Source organism: Heteronotia binoei, chromosome 10, assembly GCF_032191835.1.
Source record: "Heteronotia binoei isolate CCM8104 ecotype False Entrance Well chromosome 10, APGP_CSIRO_Hbin_v1, whole genome shotgun sequence".
NCBI classification, from domain to species: Eukaryota; Metazoa; Chordata; class Lepidosauria; order Squamata; family Gekkonidae; genus Heteronotia; species Heteronotia binoei.
The window spans coordinates 1,462,601-1,480,405 of NC_083232.1; the positions used below are offsets into that span (position 1 = coordinate 1,462,601).

Sequence of the window (17,805 nt, forward strand, 5' to 3'; positions counted from 1 at the left end):
AAGAACTTACAGGGCTCTTAGTATGGGGCCTATTGTAGGCTCTAGGAGGATTGGCTACATCAGGGGGGGTTTGGCCTAATATGCAAAGGAGTTCCTGTTACAAAAAAAGCCTCTGGAGCCCAGTTTGGTGGGAAAGCCCAGAGGAGACAGAGGTGCCCCAAAGGCACTACCAATTTACCTCCAGGGCTACGGTGGTGGAAAACAAATACCCACAAACAACCAAAATAGTGAGAGACGACAACTTTACCACCAAGAGTGCGCAAGAGAAACACATGGCTGCTCCCTCCTCTATCACCCCCCTTCCATTAGCAAGTGTCATGCGGATGACTCCAGAAAGTAGGCAGCGATCCCCCCCTTTTTTTCAGTCCTTCTAGTGTTTAGTCTGTGTCTCTATCCAGTGTGGCAAAGAGAACATGTAAAGCCCACCCACAGATCCAAGCCGCAGAGCCTCGCATTCAATCCCCAGCCGCCACAGTGGCTCAGTCCAAAATGGCTGCCATCACAACATACATTAATAGTTTTGTGTCCCAGCCAGAGCGCACTAAACAGGCTGTTTAGGGGGGGAACGCCTCCTGCCTGAAGGGGGGTCCCAGCCTCACTCTGCCCTGCGAGCCCTCTGGGTGCTTCAGAGGCAGGCTGCTCTCCACCCAGGGGGTCTCCCCCTCATGGAGGCGTTGGTGGCCCACCAGGTGCTGCTTGCGGGTGAAGCTTTTCTGGCAGAGGGGGCACTTGTAGGGCCGCTCCCCGGTGTGCAGGCGGCCGTGGGTGGCCAGGTGCTCCTTGCGGATGAAGGTCTTCCCGCACTCGCCGCACGCATAGGGCCTCTCCCCCGTGTGGATCATCTGGTGCCGCAGGAAGTTGGAGTGGTGGTTGAAGCCCCGCCCGCACTCCCCGCAGATGTAGGAGCCAGCCTTCCCCGCTGCCGCCGCGTGCGTCCGCTGGTGGAGCCGCAGGTTGATCTTCAGCCGGAAGCTCTTCTTGCACTCTGCGCAGGTGTGCGGCCGCTCGCCCGAGTGCCACAGGCGGTGTTTGCTCAGGCTGGCCTGGTTAGGGAAGCAGCGGCCACACTCGGGGCATGTGCAGAGCTCAGCCCCCAAGGGGATGCTCAGCGGGGGGATCCCTGGGGTGCCAGGAGAGGCCTGGGGGTGGGTCCTCTGGTGGAGGGCAAACTGTTCCTCATAAAGGAAGCTTTTCCCACAGTCCGGACACACGTATGGAGCCTCCCCAGGCAGGGACCCCTCCTGCACGATGATTGTGGTGAAGTCCCCAAAGTTTCTTTCGCAGTCAGAAGGCTCCTCCGGGCTGCCCGCTGTGCTCAGAGCTTGCCCATCCACGCACGCCAGGCCTTGCTCAGGAAAAGGGAACACGGCCTCTTCTGGTCCTGGCAACAGCCCCAAGCACCCCAGCCCTGCCTGAGGGAGAGGTTCGGCACCTGGTTCAGGGGGGAAATGAGAAGAGAAGAGGCCCCAGTCAGAGGCCAAAGGAATCCAGGCCTACCAGTCCACGCCCTCCTCACCTCAGAGGGCTCTGGAACAGGATATGGGTTAATTCTATTTCATTAACAACTAACAGCAGGAAACTCCAGACCAGTCAGCCTAACATATATTCCAGGCAAATGAGTAGAAACTGCCATTGAAGACAGAATTAGACAGGTAGCCATGTTGGTTGGAAGCAACGACGTTTTCAGTAGGGTTGCCAAGTCCAATTCAAGAAATATCTGGGGACTTTGGGGGTGGAGCCAGGAGACTTTAGGGGTGGAGCCAGGAGACTTTGGGGGTGGAGCCAAGATCAAGGCTGTGACAAGCATAATTGAACTCCAAAGGAAGTTCGGGCCATCACATTTAAAAGAACGGCACACCTTTTCAATTCCTTCCTTCCATAGGAAATAATGAAGGATAGGGGCACCTTCTTTTGAGGCTCACAGAATTGGACCCCCTGGTCCAATCTTTTTGAAACTTGGGGGGTATTTTGGGGAGAGGCACTAGATGCTATACTGAGAATTTGGTGCCTCTACCCCAAAAAACAGCCCCCCCCCAGAGCCCCAGATACCAGCAGATAAATTCTCCATAATTTTCTATGGGAATAAATCTCCATAGGGAATAATAGAGTTCCCAAGCAGACATTTCCCTCCCTCCCCCCCCCCTTTCTGACAACCCTGAAGCGGGGGGGAGGGTCTCCAAACCGGGGGATCCCCTGCCCCCACCTGGGGATTGGCAACTAGCGCTGGGGTCCCCCAAAGGAACTGGGGATGACCAGTGATGTGGCCAAGTTTGCAGATGACACAAAGTTATTGATGGTGAAAACAAAGGATGGCTGTGAAGAGCCCCGTCATGATCCTAGGCCGAGTGAGGCCTACAGCGTCCAGGGAAGCCTGTGTTAGAGTAGCTACAGGGCCTACATTTCCCAGGATCCTTTATGTCCCTCTGATGGGGTAGACAGAAGTTTTGGAGGGAAAACTTGACCAGTGAAGGCTGTGGGGGGGCCTGGGAGGAAAGAATAAAAGGCTAGCTGCAGACAGGGAAGTGTTCTCTCTGGAAAGGCTGGGCTGGAGAGAGACCCCTCATCCATGGAAGAGTGCGTTAGAAGTTGAGGAAGGGAACATTTAGTTAGTTGCATCAAAGCTTCTATTTTCTTTGCACCATCTTTTACTGTTTCTCCATTAAAGCCACATATATGAACATATGAAACTGCCTTATACCAAATCAGACCCTGGGCCCATCAAAGTCAGTCTTGTCTACTCAGACTGGCAGCGGCTCTCCAGGGTCTCAAGCTGAGGTTTTTCATGCCTATTTGCCTGGACCCTTTTTTAGTTTGAGATGCCGGGGATTGAACCTGGGGACCTTCTGCTTACCAAGCAGATGCTCTACCACTGAGCCACCGTCCCTCCCATGTTATTGTTATACTGCCTGGGTTCTCACCTCTTCAGTCACAAATCAAAGGTACTTAGAATCATAGAATCATAGAGTTGGAAGGGACCCCCCCAGGGTCATCCAGTCCAGCCTCCAGCAACAATGCATGAAACTCACAAATACGCCCCCCCACACACACACTAAATTCACAGGATCCTCACTGGTGTCAGAAGGAAGGAGAGCCCACCACCTCCTAAGGAGGAAGCCTGTTCAACTGAGGAACTGCTCTAACATCAGGAAGTGCTTCTTAATGTTGAGCCAGAAATTCTTTTGATTTAATTTCAACCCGTTGGTTCTGGTCCTACCTTCTGGGGCCACAGACAACAATTCCACACCCTCCTCTACATGACAGCCCTTCAAGTACTTCACCATCCTATCACCTCTCAGCCGCCTCCTCTCTAGGCTAAACATGCCCAGCTCCTTCAATCTTTCTTCATAGGACTTGGTCTCCAGATCTCTCACCATCTTTGTTGCCCTCTGGACCTGTTCCAGCTTGTCTAGATCCTTCTTAAAATGTGGTGCCCAAAATGGAACACAATACTCCGGATGAGGTCTTATCACCTCACGTGATCTGGACACTATACTTCTGTTGATACAGCCCAAAATTGCATTGGTCTTTTTGCAGATAGGAAAGAGAAAGGGTTTGGGTGGGTGCTCTGGGTCAGCCAGGAGAAGGCCCTTCCCTCTCCCCTGCTGTGTGGCAAGAGAACATCTACAAACTGGGCGAGGGGGTGAAAATGCAGCAAATGAAGTTCAGGGTTGGTAAGTGTAAGGTGATGCACATTGGGACAAAAAAACAATCTTAAACTTTCAATTTATGCTAATGGAATCAGGACAGGAAAAGACTGAGAAGGAAAAATACCATATGGTTGGAAAGGATAGATCAATGAAAATACCAACTCAGTGTGCAGCAGCAGTGAAAATGGCAAACTCCATGCTGGGGATTATTAGGGAAAGGACTGAAAATAAAATGGCCAATATTATAACCCTACTGTATAGATCAATGGTGTGATCTAATTTGGAATACTGTGTGCAGTTCTGGTCACCATATCTCAACAAGGACATTGCAGAGCTGGAAAAATAGAAAGGAGGGCAACCAAGGTGATTAAAGGGTGGGAGCACCTTCCCTAGGAGGAAAGGCTGAAGAGTCTGGGACTTCTCAGTTTAGAAAACAGATGTCTAAAAAGGTAAAGGTAGTCCCCTGTGCAAGCACCAGTCGTTTTCAACTCTGGGGTGATGTTGCTCTCACAACGTTTTTACGGCAGATTTTTTATAGGGTGGTTTGCCATTGCCTTCCCCAGTCATCTATGCTTTTCCCCCAGCAAGCTGGGTACTCATTTTACCAACCTCAGAAGGATGGAAGGCTGAGTCAACCTCGAGCTGGCGACCTGAAAACCCAGCTTCCACCGGGGATCGAACTCAGGTCGTGAGCAGAGGGCTCCAACTACAGTACTGCAGCTTTACCACTCTGCGCCATGGGGCCTTTATAAAATTTATAAAATTATGCATGGGATAGAGAGAGTGGACCAAAGAGAACTCTCCCCAAATACTCGAGAACGCCCAAGAACTCAAGGTCCTCCAATGAAGCTAATCAGCAGTAGATTCAGGACAGACAAAAAGGAAATATTACTTCACAGAACTGGTGATTAAAATGGGGGATTTGCTGCCAGAAGATGTAGTGATGACTATAGTGACAGCATTGAAAGAGGATTAAGATAACAGAGGAGAGGTCGGCCAGTGGCTATTTAACCATGGTGACTGAGGAGAACCTGCACATTCTGGGGCACAAAACCTCTTCATCACAGAGCCAGGAGGCAACATCAGGGGGAGGCCTCAGCCTCTCTGCCCTGCTGCTGGCCCTTCAGAGGAACTGGCTGGCCACTGTGTGAGGAAGGAGGCTGGACTAGATGGACCCTCACTGGTCTGACCCAGCAGGGCTCTTCTGAGGTTCTTCTCAGGGGAAGGCCTCAGCCTCTCTGCCCTGTTGTGGGCCCTCCAGAGAAACTGGCTGGCCACTGTGTGAGGAAGGAGGCTGGACTAGATGGACCCTCCCCGGTCTGGTCCAGCAGGGCTCTTCTGGTGTTTTTCTCAGGGGAAGGCCTCAGCCTCTCTGCCCTGTTGTGGGCCCTCCAGGCTGGCCACTGTGTGAGACAGGAGGCTGGACTAGATGGACCCTCAATGGTCTGACCCAGCAGGGCTCCTCTGATGTTCTCCTCAGGGGAAGGCCTCGGCCTCTCTGCCCTGTTGTTGGTCCTCCAGAGGAACTGGCTGGCCACTGTGTGAGACAGGAGACTGGACTAGATGGACCCTCCCTGGTCTCATCCAGCAGGGCTCTTCTGATGTTCTTCTCAGGGGAAGACCTCGGCCTCTCTGCCCTGTTGTTGGCCCTCCAGAGAAACTGGTTGGCCCCTGTGTGAGACAGGAGGCTGGACTAGATGGACCCTCACTGGTCTGACCCAGCAGGGCCCTTCTGATGTTCTTCTCAGGGGAAGACCTCGGCCTCTCTGCCCTGTTGCTAGCCCTCCAGAGGAAATGGTTGGCCACTGGGTGAGACAGGAGGCTGGACTAGATGGACCCTCACTGGTCTGACCCAGCAGGACTCTTTTTATATTCATAACATCCCCAGTTATGGATTCTGAAGGTGAGGTTACAAAAACAGAATGTGAAGTATTGATTTCGCAAATCTATAATAAAATTGTACTGCCTTTAAATTTAATAAAGCAGTTTTAGAGCAATTTCTAGCTTCTCTTAAAGAGCAGGCAGACTGCTCCTGACCAGTTGCTAACTGGCCTGCTGTTATCCTGGACCCTTTCCTGCTGCTCCAGCAGTACCAGTGGCTGGATATCCTTTCAGCTGCAGTCCCCACACCAGCGAGCATCGGGCAAGGGCCTCCCTCTGTCTGGCCTGCTGCCCTCCCTAAGCCTCCAAGCAGGAGTAATGAGTCACAAGTAAGCTGTGCAGGGTTGGGCTAGAATAACCAAGCTAGGCTCGCTCTTCTCCCCTTCAAAGCCACCCCTGTCTTATGTTAGCTCACCTCGGCTGGCATCTGTGAGTGCTTCGCTTGCCTTCCTGTCCCACTCGCTCTCCACCGAAGAAGCCACGTCCCGTTGCACAAAGGAGATGGTGTCATTCATGGATGTTGGGATTTCTGTGCATTGAAAGGCAAACAGGGAGAAAAGGATGCACCCGGATTAGCTGGCTCCCCACCCCCGAGCCATAAACCACGCTTGGATAAAACGACATCATGGGACCAGAAGGGCCAATAAGATAACCGAGAGCTGCCCCAATTCCTATATGAGGATAATCTTACCCATCTCAGCTAGTGGTTCTCAAGATGGGGGAATCAGGACCCAGAAGTGGATTATGACTTTCTCACAGCTGGGTCAGAAGAAGACTGCAGATTTATACCCCACCCTTCTCTCTGAATCAGAGACAGAGCGGTTTACAATCTCCTATATCTTTTCCCCCACAACAGACACCCTGTGAGGTGGGTGGGGCTGAGAGAGCTCTTTCAACAGCTGCCCTTTCAAGGACAACTCCTGCGAGAGCTATGGCTGACCCAAGGTCATTCCACCAGCTGCAAGTGGAGGAGTGGGGAATCAAACCTGGTCCTCCCAGATAAGAGTCCATGCGCTTAACCACTACACCAAACTGGCTCTCTATTAGAGCTCTGGCTGACCCAAGGCCATTCCAGCAGCTGCAAGTGGAGGAGTGGGGAATCAAACCCGGTTCTCCCAGATAAGAGTCCGCGCACTTCACCACTACACCAAACTGGCTCTCTATTAGAGCTATGGCTGACCCAAGGCCATTCCAGCAGCTGCAAGTGGAGGAGTGGGGAATCAAACCCGGTTCTCCCAGATAAGAGTCCATGCACTTAACCACTACACCAAACTGGCTCCCTATTAGAGCTCTGGCTGACCCAAGGCCATTTCAGCAGGTGCAAGTGGAGGAGTGGGGAATCAAATCCGGTTCTCCCAGATAAGAGTCCATGCACTTAACCACTACACCAAACTGGCTCCCTATTAGAGCTATGGCTGACCCAAGGCCATCCCAGCAGGTGCAAGTGAAGGAGTGGGGAATCAAACCCGGTTCTCCCAGATAAGAGTCCGCGCACTTCACCACTACACCAAACTGGCTCTCTATTAGAGCTATGGCTGACCCAAGGCCATTCCAGCAGCTGCAAGTGGAGGAGTGGGGAATCAAACCCGGTTCTCCCAGATAAGAGCCCACACTCTTAACCACAACACCAAACTGAGACAGGTGGGAATAGGTGTAATAGCCAAACAGCCCCCAGATAGCCTCGGGAATCGTGATCCACTCAGCTTACCCAGGCTGACAATCCCTGGGTCGCTTTCTCCTTCCCCAGCACACTCTGGGTCCTCCCCGCGTTCAATTTGGGAGAACAGATTCGGTTTGGAAGTGGCATAATCTGAGAACAGGAGGAAAAACAAGAGACCAAAGAATATTGTTATCTAGAAAATGCATATGCCACCTCTCCAGGCACCTGCTCAAGGGAACTGCGTAAATGTAATCCTTGATGCGTTGGGTGGCAGAAATCCTGAAATTTGAAGCTTTCTTTGAAAATGCTAAAAAAAAAAAGCAAGTTCCTAGTCCCTATGACTGTAGAGGGAAATCTGGCACCATCATCTGATGACAGTTTACGTTAGAGGAAGGTTGCAATTTATTCCAGTTTTATCCTACCCTCTCTGCCAGAAACTTAGCCTGTAGGCAGTGTTCCCTCTAAGCTGAGTTACTGTGAGCCAGCTCACACATTTTTAGCCTCCAGCTCACAAATTTTTTGGTCTTAGCTCAGGAAAAATGGCCCCAGGGGAAACTAATTTATGCAGGAGCTCACAACTTTAATGCCAGTCACTCACGAAGTAGAATTTTCGCTCAGAAGACTCCACAGTTTAGAGGGAGTGTTGCCTGTAGGGACTTCAGGAATTCAGACACAGCGGTGGGTGCAACCACAAAATGACTTCCACAAGAGGCAGAGCCAACCACAAAATGTTAAGAAGAGAGATCATGCCTCTCTCCAAGAGTAACTCTTCAATATTTCAGGTTTAACAGGATCCCTTTTAAAATGAATGTATTGTCCAAGAACATTTTCATGTATACACCCAACTTACTTTCAGTCATGCAGTGAAGATCCTTGTGCTGTGGTGGGTGGGGCTGTGAGGGTGCTGTGAGGTGGGTGGGGCTGAGAGGGCTCTCCCAGAAGCTGCCCTTTCAAGGACAACTCCTGCGAGAGCTACGGCTGACCCAAGGCCATTCCAGCAGGTGTCAGTAGAGGAGTGAAGATCTTTGTGCTGTGGTGGCAGCATTTTTGAAAAACAAACCCTGCACAGCCAATCAAGTCTCCAGTGACCAGGCAGGTCTGCTGGGCAAAAGCCCCACCTGGAACCAGCTTCTTGAAAACACTTGCCGGGCACCAGAAAAAGTCACAGTGGGCACCAGGTTGGGGACCCCTGACCTATATGGTTCCCCCTCCATGTTATCGTAACACTGCGAGGAAGGTTAGAGGGAAAGAACAGCTCAAGGCATCCAGTGAAGACCGCAGATTTATACCCCGCCCTTCTCTCTGAATCAGTCTCAGAGCAGCTTACAATCTCCTTTATCTCCTTCCCCCACAACAGACACCCTGTGAGGTAGGTGGGGCTGAGAGGACAGCTCTGTGAGAGCCATGGCTGACCAAAGGCCATTCCAGCTGCTGCAAGTAGAGGAGTGGGGAATCAAACCCGGTTCTCCCAGATAAGAGTCCACACATTTAACCACTACACCAAACTGGCTCTCTATTAGAGCTATGGCTGACCAAAGGCCATTCCAGCTGCTGCAAGTAGAGGAGTGGGGAATCAAACCCGGTTCTCCCAGATAGGAGTTTGCACACTTAACACTAAACTGGCTCTCAGGAAGATATAAAAATCTCAGAGTCTCAGAGAAGCTTACAGTCTCCTCTACCTCCACGCCCCCATAGGCATACTGTGAGGTGGGTGGGGCTGAGAGGGCTCTCCCAGAAGCTGCCCTTTCAAGGACAATTCCTGCAATAGCTACAGCTGATCCAAAGCCATTCCAGAAGCTGCAAGTGGGGGAGTAGGGAATCAAACCTGGTTCTCCCAGATAAGAGTCCACACAGTTAACCACTACACCAAACTGGCTCTCTAACTCCCCCACAACAGACACCCTGTGAGGTGGGTGGGGCTGAGAGAGCTCTCCCAGCAGCTGCCCTTTCAAGGACAACTCTGCCAGAGCTATGGCTGACCCAAGGCCATGCTAGCAGGTGCAAGTGGAGGAGTGGGGAATCAAACCTGGTTCTCCCAGATAAGAGTCCACACACTTAACCACTACACCCAACTGGCTCTCTATTAGAGCAATGGCTGACCCAAGGCCATCTCAGCAGGTGCAAGTGGAGGGGTGGGGAATCAAGCCCGGTTCTCCCAGATAGGAGTCCATGCACTTAACCACCACACCAAACTGGCTCTCTACACCACTACACCAAACTGAGAAATGTGGGGATTGGTACGCAGTGAGGAGACGGCATTCACACAGACCCTTCCCTGGCTTCCTATTCCTCGCTGCCACTTCTCCATCTCCTCTGAAAACCAACCCCAAATCCCAAGCCCATCACACCACCTCTCCGTGGCACTCCTGGCCACATGAGTCCAGAGTCTCTGACTGTTAAAAGCAGAATTATGTATGCAATGATACCACCATGTGTCACTTGCTAAAACCATAGCCCGCACAGTGCAGGGCAGGGGTGTCAAACATGTGGCCTCAGGGCCAAATCAGGCCCTGGAGGGCTCCTATTAGGCCCCCGAACACCTGCTGCCATTTGCTTCCTTCTTTCTCTCTCTTGCTTCCTTTTTGATCACAGTTTGCTTTGCTCAGTTGCACAGCAGCTGCAGAGAAAGGGGAGGAGGCACAGCTTGTTTTGCCAACCACACAGCAGAGCTACTAAGCCAAGCCTCCCTCCCTCCCTTCTATTGGCTGAGGCTCCTCCACCTCCTTGTCCCCTGGGGAAGGAAGGAAACAGCCAGAGCTTCCTTCGCCCAGTTCCCTGGATCCCATGAGAAAAATACAAAGAAAGCACCTTTAAGACCAATGATTGTTAATGTTTTTAGCATGTTTTATTTCAAGGGTTTTTTTAATTGTGTTTGCGTCCTTTATAAAGTTTATATCTCTGCTACCTAATCTTAAATAGGTACACACATGGTCTGGCCCGACACGGCCTGGCCCGACAAGGCCGCAATTAAGTCAGATCCAGCCCTCATAACAAATGAGTTCGACACCCCCGGTGTAGGGGGTTAAAGGGTCGAACTAGGATCTTGAGAGACCCAGGTTCGAATCCCCACTCTGCCGTGGAAGCTCGCTAGATGACCTTGGGCCACTCACACACGCTCAGCCTCGCCTCCCTTGCAGGGTTGTTGTGAGGATAACATGGAGGAGAGGAGAATGAGGGAAGCCACTGGGGCCCACTGGGGAGAAAGGCAGGGTATGAATGAATGAAGCAAATACACAAAATGTGTGTCCGATGCAGAGCTTGCGTTTCCTGCGTGCAGAACAGGGGTTTGTTGGGGTAATGCTCCACCCCTCCATCTACCTCCTTCCTCTGCTTTGTACAACTTAAGGCACCACCGGGGGTATCGTGCAGATCCCCCTCCAGGCCTCAGGCCTGCTTGGCTTCAGCAAGGCACATCCCAGCCCTCGTGGCAGAAACCGCACATGCAACGGACCCCCGGTTATTTACCCAGCGAGACCAGTGACTCGTAATTGCCCTTCATCACGTTCTTGTAGAGCTCCTTCTGCGACTCGTCCAGGTTGCCCCACTCCTGCTCGGAGAAAAAGACCGAGACCTCGTCAAACGCCACCGGCACCTAGGAGGGCAAAGAGCAGTGGGGGGAGGGGGGGTGAATGGCACAGGATCAGGTTGGAAAACAGCAGACAAGCAGTTTAAGAGGCGAGAGGAAAGCTGGGAACGTCTTGGCCAGTGGAACAAGTGATGCTATCGCTTTACTCTGCTCTGGGAAGACCTCATTTGGAGTATTGTGTTCAGTTTTGGGCACCACGTTTTAAGAAGGATATAGACAAGCTGGGAGGGGTCCAGAGGAGGGCGACGAAGATGGTGAGGCGTCTGGAGAGCAAGTCCTAGGAAGAAAGGTTGAAGGAGCTGGGGAAGTTTGGCCTGGAGAAGAGGCGGCTGAGAGGTGATAGGATCACCATCTTCAAGTCCTTGAAGGGCTGTCATATAGAGGATGGCACGGAATTGTTTTCTGTGGCCCCGGAAGGCAGGACCAGAACCAATGGGTTGAAATTAAATCAAAAGAGTTTCCGGCTCAACATTAGGAAGAACTTCCTGACTGTTAGCGTGGTTCCTCAGTGGAACAGGCTTCCTCCTCAGGAAGTGGTGGGCTCTCCTTCCTTGGAGGTTTTTAAAGAGAGGCTAGATGGCCATCGGACAGCGATGCTGATCCTGTGAATTTAGGGGGAGGTATCTGTGAGTTCCTTACATTGTGCAGGGGGTTGGACTAGATGACCCTGGAGATCCCTTCCAACTCTAGGATTCTATGATTCCTGACCATTAGAGTAGTTCCTTAGTGGAACATGTACTTAACCACTACACCCAACTGGCTCTCTATTAGAGCTATGGCTGACCCAAGGCCATTCCAGCAGGTGCAAGTGGAGGAGTGGGGAATCAAACCAGGTTCTCCCAGATAAGAGTCCGCACACTTAACCACTACACCCAACTGGCTCTCTATTAGAGCTATGGTTGGCCCAAGGCCATTCCAGGAGCTGCAAGTGGAGGAGTGGGGAATCAAACCCGGTTCTCCCAGATAAGAGTCCGCACACTTAACCACTACACCAAACTGGCTCTCTATTAGAGCTATGGCTGACCCAAGGCCATTCCAGCAGGTGCAAGTGGAGGAGTGGGGAATCAAACCCGGTTCTCCCAGATAAGAGTCCGCACACTTAACCACTACACCAAACTGGCTCTCTATTAGAGCTATGGCTGACCCAAGGCCATTCCAGCAGGTGCAAGTGGAGGAGTGGGGAATCAAACCCGTTTCTCCCAGATAAGAGTCCGCACACTTAACCACTACACCAAACTGGCTCTCTATTAGAGCTATGGCTGACCCAAGGCCATTCCAGCAGGTGCAAGTGGAGGAGTGGGGAATCAAACCCGGTTCTCCCAGATAAGAGTCCGCACACTTAACCACTACACCAAACTGGCTCTCTATTAGAGCTATGGCTGACCCAAGGCCATTCCAGCAGGTGCAAGTGGAGGAGTGGGGAATCAAACCCGGTTCTCCCAGATAAGAGTCCGCACGCTTAACCACTACACCCAACTGGCTCTCTATTAGAGCTATGGCTGACCCAAGGCCATTCCAGCAGCTGCAAGTGGAGGAGTGGGGAATCAAACCCGGTTCTCCCAGATAAGAGTCCGCACACTTAACCACTACACCAAACTGGCTCTCCTAGAGTAAATGGGGGGGGGGGGGCAAGGACTTCTTAATCTAGAGGCAGGTAAGTTTCTGGAGTTCACAGCCACAAGTTGTGGCGGTGGTAACTTTTTAAGTGACTCAAAAGGCAATCGGACAGATTCAGAGAGGGAAACATACTCGTCCAGCAGTTGCAACAGCAAAACGGAACCTCCATGAGCAGTGGCAGTATACCCGGGATGCTGGGGACAGGCAACAGGGAAGGTGGGTCAAGAAATGGCTCTGGCAATCCCATTCCAAACCCTACGGTCTCCATGTTCTGCCCATCTCTGATGTTCTTCACTGTGAAAAGTGTGTGCACCTCAGGCAAATCGGTACTTCCGAATAAAATAAAATAAAGTGGAACGTCCATTCCTAGACTGCAGCTACGAAAGGGGTCATGAGTTTGAATGCTTCCCACAGCAAAAAAAATCCTGCCCAAAGAAGATGCTGGGCTGACTCGCACTCCCAAGTCACAGGTAAATAGAATGCGCACTGAGGCTGTTCTGAATGGATCAAATCCTTCTGGAAGAGCACTCACCCCCACATCTGAAGCCTGAAGAGGGTTGGGACTAGATGACCCTGGGGGTCCCTTCCAACTGTATGATTCTATGAAGTGGTACAATCCAGGGGAAGTTTTAGTAGGGGATTCTACTGATTGCCTGAGCCGGTGTTCAGACACCGCACCACATCATGCATGCCCAAGGCGCAACCCTTCAGCCCCCAGCCCCTCCTCTCAGTCCCTGCCTCTATCTCCCGGGGGGGTGGGGGGGTGAAGGGCCTACCTTTCAAGGCAGCAGCAACCAGCAAAGAAGGACCGCCAAACTCCTGTATAGTGGGGCCTCCAACCTTTCGGGGCTTTGGAATTCTGACACAGAGTGGTGGGCACAAGCACAAAATGGCTGCCGCAGGAGGCAGAGCCAGCCACAAAATGGCTGCCCCGGCTGACCTGCAGTCACACAGTGAAGTTCCTTGGGCTGTGCTGGCAGCCGTTGCCAAAGTAACGTTTTAAAAAATCTGCATAGCCAACAATGTTCCCTCTAAGCTGCAGCCTCTTGTGAGCAAAAATTCTATTTTGTGAGCAACTGGTATTAAAGTTGTTAGCTGCTGCATCAGTGAGTGTGCTCTGCGGCCATCCTTCCTGAGATAAGACAAAAAGGTGTGAGCTGGGGGGGCTAAAAATCTGTGAGCTGGCTCACGCTAACTCAACTAAGGGGGAACACTGATAGCCAATCAAATCTCCCAAAGGCCCATTAGAAGCCTTGCTGAGACAAATCCATGTCTGGCTCCACCCACATTCTAAAAACACTTGACAGGCACCAGGAAACATGTTGGTAGGTGCCATGCCACCCATGGGCATCCCACTTGGGATCACTGCCCTACGAGGCAGGTGTTTGTCCACAAGAGGATCAAATTGTGCTGTTCTTTCACTCCTGCAAGCTACACTGGGGGGCCAGAGATCCTGGAGAGTGGGGTTGTTGTTTTTTGGCCATCTTCTGGGCACGGAGCAGCAGGGGTCATGGGAGTGGGGGAAGGTATTTGTGGATTTCCTACACTGTGAAGGGGGTTTGGCTAGATGACCCTGGAGGTCCCTTCCAACTCTAGGACTCTCTGAATTCACGGGGTCATTGCAAATCAGAAGCAACCTGGCAGCATTTAACACAACCTGGCAGCATTAAACACTCTGAGAAAATGGCAGCTTTGGAGGGTGGACTGTGGCATCACAGCACTGCTGAGTTCCCTCTGCAAGCTCCACCCCCAAATCTCCAGGAATTTCCCACCCCAGAATTGGCAACCTGGGTTGCCTGACTGCTCAGTGGAGGGTGGGAACCAGGTGGCCTCTGCTGCTCCCTCAACTTGCTGGAGCTGAGAAAACCAACAGGGCACTGCAAGCCCATAAGAACATAAGAGAAGGCATGCTGGATCAGGCCAATGGCCCCTCCAGTCCAACACTCTGTGTCACATAAGAACATAAGAGAAGCCCTATTGGATCAGGCCAATGGCCCCTCCAGTCCAACACTCAGTGTCACATAAGAACATAAGAGAAGCCCTATTGGATCAGGCCAATGGCCCCTCCAGTCCAACACTCTGTGTCACATAAGAACATAAGAGAAGCCCTGTTGGATCAGGCCAGTGGCCCCTCCAGTCCAATACTCTGTGTCACACAGGGGCCAAAAACCCCAAGTGCCATCAGAAGGTCCACCAGTGGGGTCAGGACACTAGAAGCCCTCCCACTGTTGCCCCCTCCCAAGCACCAAGAATACAGAACATCACTTACCCCAGACATAAGGACATAAGAGAAGCCCTGTTGGATCAGGCCATCCAGTCCAACACTCTGTGCCACACAGTGGCCAAAAAACCCAAGTGCCATCAGGAGGTCCACCAGTGGGGCCAGGACACCAGAAGACCTCCCACTGTTGCCCACCCCCCCCAGGCACCCAGAATACAGAGCATCACTGCCCCAGACAGAGAGTTCCAAGTATACACTGTGGCTAAGAGCCACTGATGGACCTCTGCTCCAGATGTTGATCCAATCCCCTCTTGAAGCCGGTCTCGGCATCTGTCACCTGGCAGGTGAGCTTCCCCAGGGGGCCAAAAGCTCTCACAGATGGGAAGCCGGCTGGCCACACAAGGCAGTGTGCCAAGCCAAGAAAGAACGCCTTTCAGCACTCCATGCTCAATGGCTCACTCAGCCTCTGACCTCACAGACACTTACCTTGGGGGCTTCGCCTTCAGAGCCCGGGGGCAGCCTCAGGATCCAGAAGTTCCGGTTCTTGAGCAGGTTCTCCATGTTCTCCAGCCTCCGCCGGAGCTGCCCGTACTCCTGGAGCAGGGTCCCCAGGGCCTCCAGCTGGCCACCGAAGTCCACGACGGTCTTCTCCGTCTCCGAGAGCTTCTTCTCCGCCAAGCCTGTCCGTCGCTCCAGGGTCAGCAGCCGCCCAGCGTGGGTGTCCACCTTCCGCTCTACGGCCTGCATGGCGGCCACAACGGTCCACAGGGAGATCTCCGTGGCCTGCCGGTGGGGCTCCTCTTCGCGGCTGTGCTTGGGGGGGAAGCGGGGGTGCAAGGGAGCCAGCTGCATCGAGGCTACGTCCCATTCCAAACCCTGGGGGCAGGAACCAAAAAGGCCAGTCATCACACGCAGGACGAAGGAACCCAGCACGGCAAGGAGCTGCATGGCAGGGCCTTCTTTGCTGGGGCACCCACTTTGGGTACCTGCCCCCATGAACGGATGAAGCTACCTTACACTGGATCAGGCCCTTGGTTCATCACGTTAAAAGGGGAGGGATGGTGGCTCAGTGGTAGAGCATCTGCTTGGTAAGCAGAAGGTCCCAGGTTCAATTCCCGGCATCTCCAACTAAAAAGGGTCCAGGCAAACAGGTATGAAAAACCTCAGCTTGAGACCCTGGAGAGCCACTAAAGGGGAGGGACGGTGGCTCAGTGGTAGAGCATCTGCTTAGTAAGCAGAAGGTCCCAGGTTCAATTCCCGGCATCTCCAACTAAAAAGGGGTCCAGGCAAGTAGGTGTGAAAAACCTCAGCTTGAGACTCTGGAGAGCCTCTGCAAGTCTGAGCAGACAAGACTGACTTTGATGGACCCAGGGGGGTCTGATTCGGTATAAGGCAGCTTCATATGTTCTTATAAGTCTGTTATCATCTTCTCAGACTGGCAGCTGCTCTCCAGAATCTCAGGCAGAAAAAGGTCTTTTGCTGCCTGCTCCTACTGCAGTCCTAAGCTCTGTTCATGACCTGAGTTCGATCCCCAGCAGAAGCTGGGTTTTCAATTAGCTGGCTCGAGGATGACTCCGCCTTCCGAGGTCGGTCAAATGAGTCCCCAGCTTGCTGGGGGGAAAGTGTAGATGATCGGGGAAGGCAATGGCAAACCACTCCGCAAAAAGTCTGCTGTGAAAGCGTTGTGAAAGCAACGTCACCCCAGAGTCGGAAACGACTGGTGCTTGCCCAGGGGACCTTTCCTTTCCTTTCCTTTTGGGGGGAGAAGTGGGGCAGGGGTGCTGCAGGTTACCTGAGACGGGTGTCTCCTCCATCATTAGCGCTCCACCCCCCCTTCCAGCTCAATGTTCTCTTGCTAGCCCCATTCCAAGTCTTGGTCTACAGCCGGCCTCCAGGAAAGCAAAAGGCTGTGGTGCACCTGAAACAATGGTAACAAGTCTCACGTCCACCCTTCGTCCTCACTACTAGCAATAGTATTTCTACTACAAGCAGCAACCTGACCTCCACTGAGAAGAAAAGGAGAATTCTGCTCTCCGGTTTGAAAGTCTGAAGCTTGAGTTTTCTGTCAAGAAGGAATACCATTTGGCTGCACTTCTGACCCAAGCAGGGGAGGGAGTTAGAAGGTCCTAACCTTCTCCTGGCTGCCACCACTCTGGCATGCGTCTGTCTGGGAGGGCCAGAGCACTCCCCCACCCCCTTTTATCTTCCTTCCCAGCAAAGCCCCTTTGATCTGGGACTGAAGAGGCACGCAGACCCAGGCAGCATAATGAGTTTATTGTAAGAGCTCACAAACAAAGAAGTGGGTTGTAACTTCTTTTGTGCAATAGCAAACAAGGGAAAACAAGACAGCAAAGGTGGTGCAAAGAAATAAAAGCCCTGATGCAACTAGCTACACGTTCCTTCTTCTGCTTTCAACTCACTCACCCTTCCCTGGATGAGGGAACCCTCATAGCTGCAGCCTCTCTCCAGCTCAGCCTTTCCAGAGAGAACACTTCCCTGTCTGTAGCTTAGCCTTTTTAATGTTTTCCTCCCAGGTTCCACCCCTCTGGGCAAGTTTTCCTTCCAAAACTGCTGCCCACCCAGTCAGAAGATGACGACACCGGATTGATACCCTGCCCTTCACTACCCAAAGGAGTCTCAGAGCGGTTTACAATCTCCTTTCTCTTCCACTTCCCCTGTGAGGTAGGTGGGGCTGAGAGAGCCCTGACAGAAAATGCTCTTGCGAGAAACAGCTCTGCGAGAAGTTGTGACTGACCCAAAGTCACTCCAGAAGGTGCATGTGAAGGCGTGGGGAATCGAACCCAGTTCTCCCAGATAAGAGTCAAGGCACTTAACCACTACACTGCTTTGGGTCACGCTATGGGAGAGAGACAGGGTTTCAATGAATAAAAGAACAAATAAACTGCAAGGATTTGCTCTGAGCATCCTAGAAGAGGATGGGCCCAGAGCAAGGGCTATGGGTCTCTGGGGTGCCCCCCACCCACCAGCCTCCTTTTCCAGTTCTGGGGCCGGCAGGATGCCCAAATCTCTCCTGAGTCCTCTTCGCCATCCCACCCCACCCCGCCCATGTCCTGGATTAAGAACATAACAGAAACCCTGTTGCATTAGGCCAGTGGCCCATCCAATCCAACACTCTGTGTCACATAAGAACATAAGAGAAGCCCTGTTGGATCAGGCCAGTGGCCCATCCAGT

At 52.3% G+C, this 17,805-nt stretch overlaps 1 protein-coding gene across 1 annotated transcript in view; it reads right to left on the minus strand.

Moving 5' to 3' along the window:
* Positions 1–225: 225 nt before the first annotated feature.
* LOC132578301 (zinc finger protein 398-like) overlaps positions 226–17,805 on the minus strand; it is a 44,322-nt gene continuing 26,742 nt past the window's right edge. The window contains exons 7-11 of the mRNA XM_060248240.1: positions 15,099–15,488; positions 10,654–10,780; positions 7,237–7,338; positions 5,944–6,057; positions 226–1,432 (exon numbers count right to left, since the gene is read on the minus strand). Of these exons, the coding sequence (XP_060104223.1) occupies positions 555–1,432; positions 5,944–6,057; positions 7,237–7,338; positions 10,654–10,780; positions 15,099–15,488 (1,611 nt within the window). The 3' untranslated portion in view covers positions 226–554. The remainder of the gene's footprint in view (positions 1,433–5,943; positions 6,058–7,236; positions 7,339–10,653; positions 10,781–15,098; positions 15,489–17,805) is intronic.